The sequence below is a fragment of the Pygoscelis adeliae genome, unplaced genomic scaffold (assembly GCF_000699105.1).
Source record: "Pygoscelis adeliae isolate BGI_AS28 unplaced genomic scaffold, ASM69910v1 Scaffold92, whole genome shotgun sequence".
In the NCBI taxonomy this organism is placed as follows: Eukaryota; Metazoa; Chordata; class Aves; order Sphenisciformes; family Spheniscidae; genus Pygoscelis; species Pygoscelis adeliae.
In genome coordinates this window covers 2,969,314-2,971,879 of record NW_008824306.1, presented here as the reverse complement: position 1 = coordinate 2,971,879, position 2,566 = coordinate 2,969,314, and the positions used below count along the sequence as shown (strand labels likewise).

General features: G+C 39.7%; 1 protein-coding gene across 1 annotated transcript in view; it reads left to right on the top strand.

Moving 5' to 3' along the window:
- The first annotated feature begins 458 nt into the window (after positions 1-458).
- The window catches only part of LOC103912607 (cytochrome b-245 heavy chain), a 20,597-nt gene continuing 18,489 nt past the window's right edge, over positions 459-2,566 (top strand). The window contains exon 1 of the mRNA XM_009318903.1: positions 459-503. Coding sequence (XP_009317178.1) covers positions 459-503 — 45 coding nt within the window. The remainder of the gene's footprint in view (positions 504-2,566) is intronic.

The following is a 2,566-nucleotide window of genomic DNA, read 5'->3' as shown; positions in this document are numbered from 1 at the left end:
TTACTGGAAGAGAAAAAATTCTAGTGATTATTTATCAAAGAGGACCAGGAACGGCAACTCAGACTTGAAGTGATAAAAAAAGACAAGGCTGGGAAGAGTTAACTGTTCTGTGCCTTCTGTATTACATTTCAGCATTGAAAGCTATATAAAGTGGCAATACATTTTTTAGCAGAAAACCTGACCAGTTATGTTACTTATTTTATCCTCTGTATCACAAGGAAAAAATAGTCTATTTCAACAGTTTATATATATTTGAATTATGAAAAGTTACACGTAAAGATGGTAGAAACACGTTTGAAACAGAACTATGGACATGATTCAATGGTTAACTTATTTCCTAAATGAATGAGAAAAGAAACAGGTTGCTGCAAGCTTCTGCTCTCACTTCCGTATGAGACAAGACATAGACGCTGTCCCCGAAAGAACGGAGCTGTTGTGCACGCTCATCTCAAGCAATCATGGGTAACTGGGTGGAGAACGAAGGACTGTCCATCTTCGTCGTTGTAAGTACAACTTTTATTGCGATTTGTGTCTAGTAAAAAGTTCTACAGAAAGTTGTACTAAGCAGATCTCACTGTGCCAGTGAAGGGTGCATCTGGATGTTCAGAAACTAGGGCAGCAAGTGCAGTGAAATGCTTCAGGAGAGTAATTTTTAAGGAGCTCTGTCTGATATCTTGATTGCTGTAGGCTTCATTGTCAACTGAGAAATTATCGTATGTTAACTTTCATTTGCTTTGTTAGAAATATTTAAGTATCTGGGGTTTTTGGATGCAAGTGACTTAAAGAAAACAAATAACATTACATCTCACTTAACCATGTGTGCTTCAGCAGAGAAAGCAATTACAACAACAAGCCTTTCTTGCACTTTTATAAACAAAAGTGGGTGTAACTGAAAGCATGGTGTCTTGTTGGTATAAAATTTGTATTAGAGTCAGATTCCAGAACTTAGAGCAGAGATTCGTGAATCCTTCATTAAGGCAACTAGTATTTGAACTGAGTTTGTAGACAATTTGCATAGAATAGCTGTGAAAGTAGGTTAAATTCATTCTGAGCAAGATTTAAGAGTACTGAAAATCCCAGTCACGTTTAAAAGTGCTAAAGAGTAAGGCAGGGCAATCCTCCTTGGAGAAAACTTAGGCAGAAGTTAGTATTTCAGTGTTTTCTTTTTTTCACTTCACAGTGTGATACAAGAGCTGTAGATATACAATTTTATATAGATATAGAAATAAAAACATACACAACACCAAGTTGTAATACCAGTTAAGGGATTGTTGCCAGGTGTGGTTAGTGTATGTAAGTACTGAGGGGAAGAAAAAGAAGAGAGAGAACTTTTATATTTGTGGTGGCTGAAATGTGAACATCTTTATTCAGAAAGGTATTTCTGCTGCTATGAACAATCAATACTTGCATATTACCTTACATGTAGCTCTAGTTTAGGGACATAACCCTGGCACTTTAGCGCTTTGAAAAGGAGTAACTGTGTTTGCTGTCACCTTCAGTGAATTGAGGAAGTTGAAACTGCCAAGAGGTGACTTCTGGCATATTTTTTTTCCACCACTACTGAAACATTGAAAGAGTTAAGTGAGAGGCCCTTATTTTGTTCAGATAAGGAATTTGTTTTTAGAATCTCAAAGCTATAACAAGGTCAGCTAATAGGGAAGGAAACTAAAGAAGTCACTGATAAAGAAACCAGCTAAAAGGGCGGCTCACTGGAAGCCTTACCAAAATGTTCTGCATTGTCCTCTACAGCTTTACTGCACACTAACTAGGTACAGCGTTATCCAGTGCTTGATAGAAACAGGGCAGTCACAATTTCTATTGATTTACCCCAACAAAACAGAAACGTGGCAGCCTTAACCCCAGCCAATGCTGCCACCACTGGCCCTAGATAAAGAGCATGAATGGCTGCTAACTCTGCAACTCAACCCAAGTCGCCAGAGGGTGTCACAGTGTTTTTCAAAGGGTCCACGTTCCATACGGGTCAACACCAAGAAGAACTGTGAGAGACCACCAAGAATCATGCCAAACTTCTTGGTCTTCTGGGCATGCTGTGAGGCTACTGTACATGGGAGTGCCACGCTCTCACTTTAAATACGTATCCTAAGCATTTAATCCTGAGATCAGCTTAGTTTTTTAATGAGGTTTTGGGGATTTCCCATATACTGCCTTACCCTGATGGAAATCCCTTCATTTCCCTGTATTTATGCCACAAGGGTAAGACATTTCAAGATCTAAACTAATCCCAAGTTTTTTACAGTGTCAGCTGGGCCAAAGAACTAGCAAAATGTATGGGTTAGGAGGGGTGAGGGACTGTAACGTCACAGTTTCTGGCATCCTTAACTTATAACCAGAGACTGGGTTTTCTCCCAGTTCTCAGACTTTCTCTCCTGTGTTTTCATGCACCACCTAGTAAATCTACTTAGGCTGAGGGTGCGCTGATACAGATTGGTTTCACTATGGGGTGTGAAATCAGCCAACCAGCTCCAGAAGGGCAAATGGCCAGATTCACTATGATCTCTGTGGCCAGACAGGCTTGTAGCTTGCCTAGAAAACTTTTAGCAGGGGG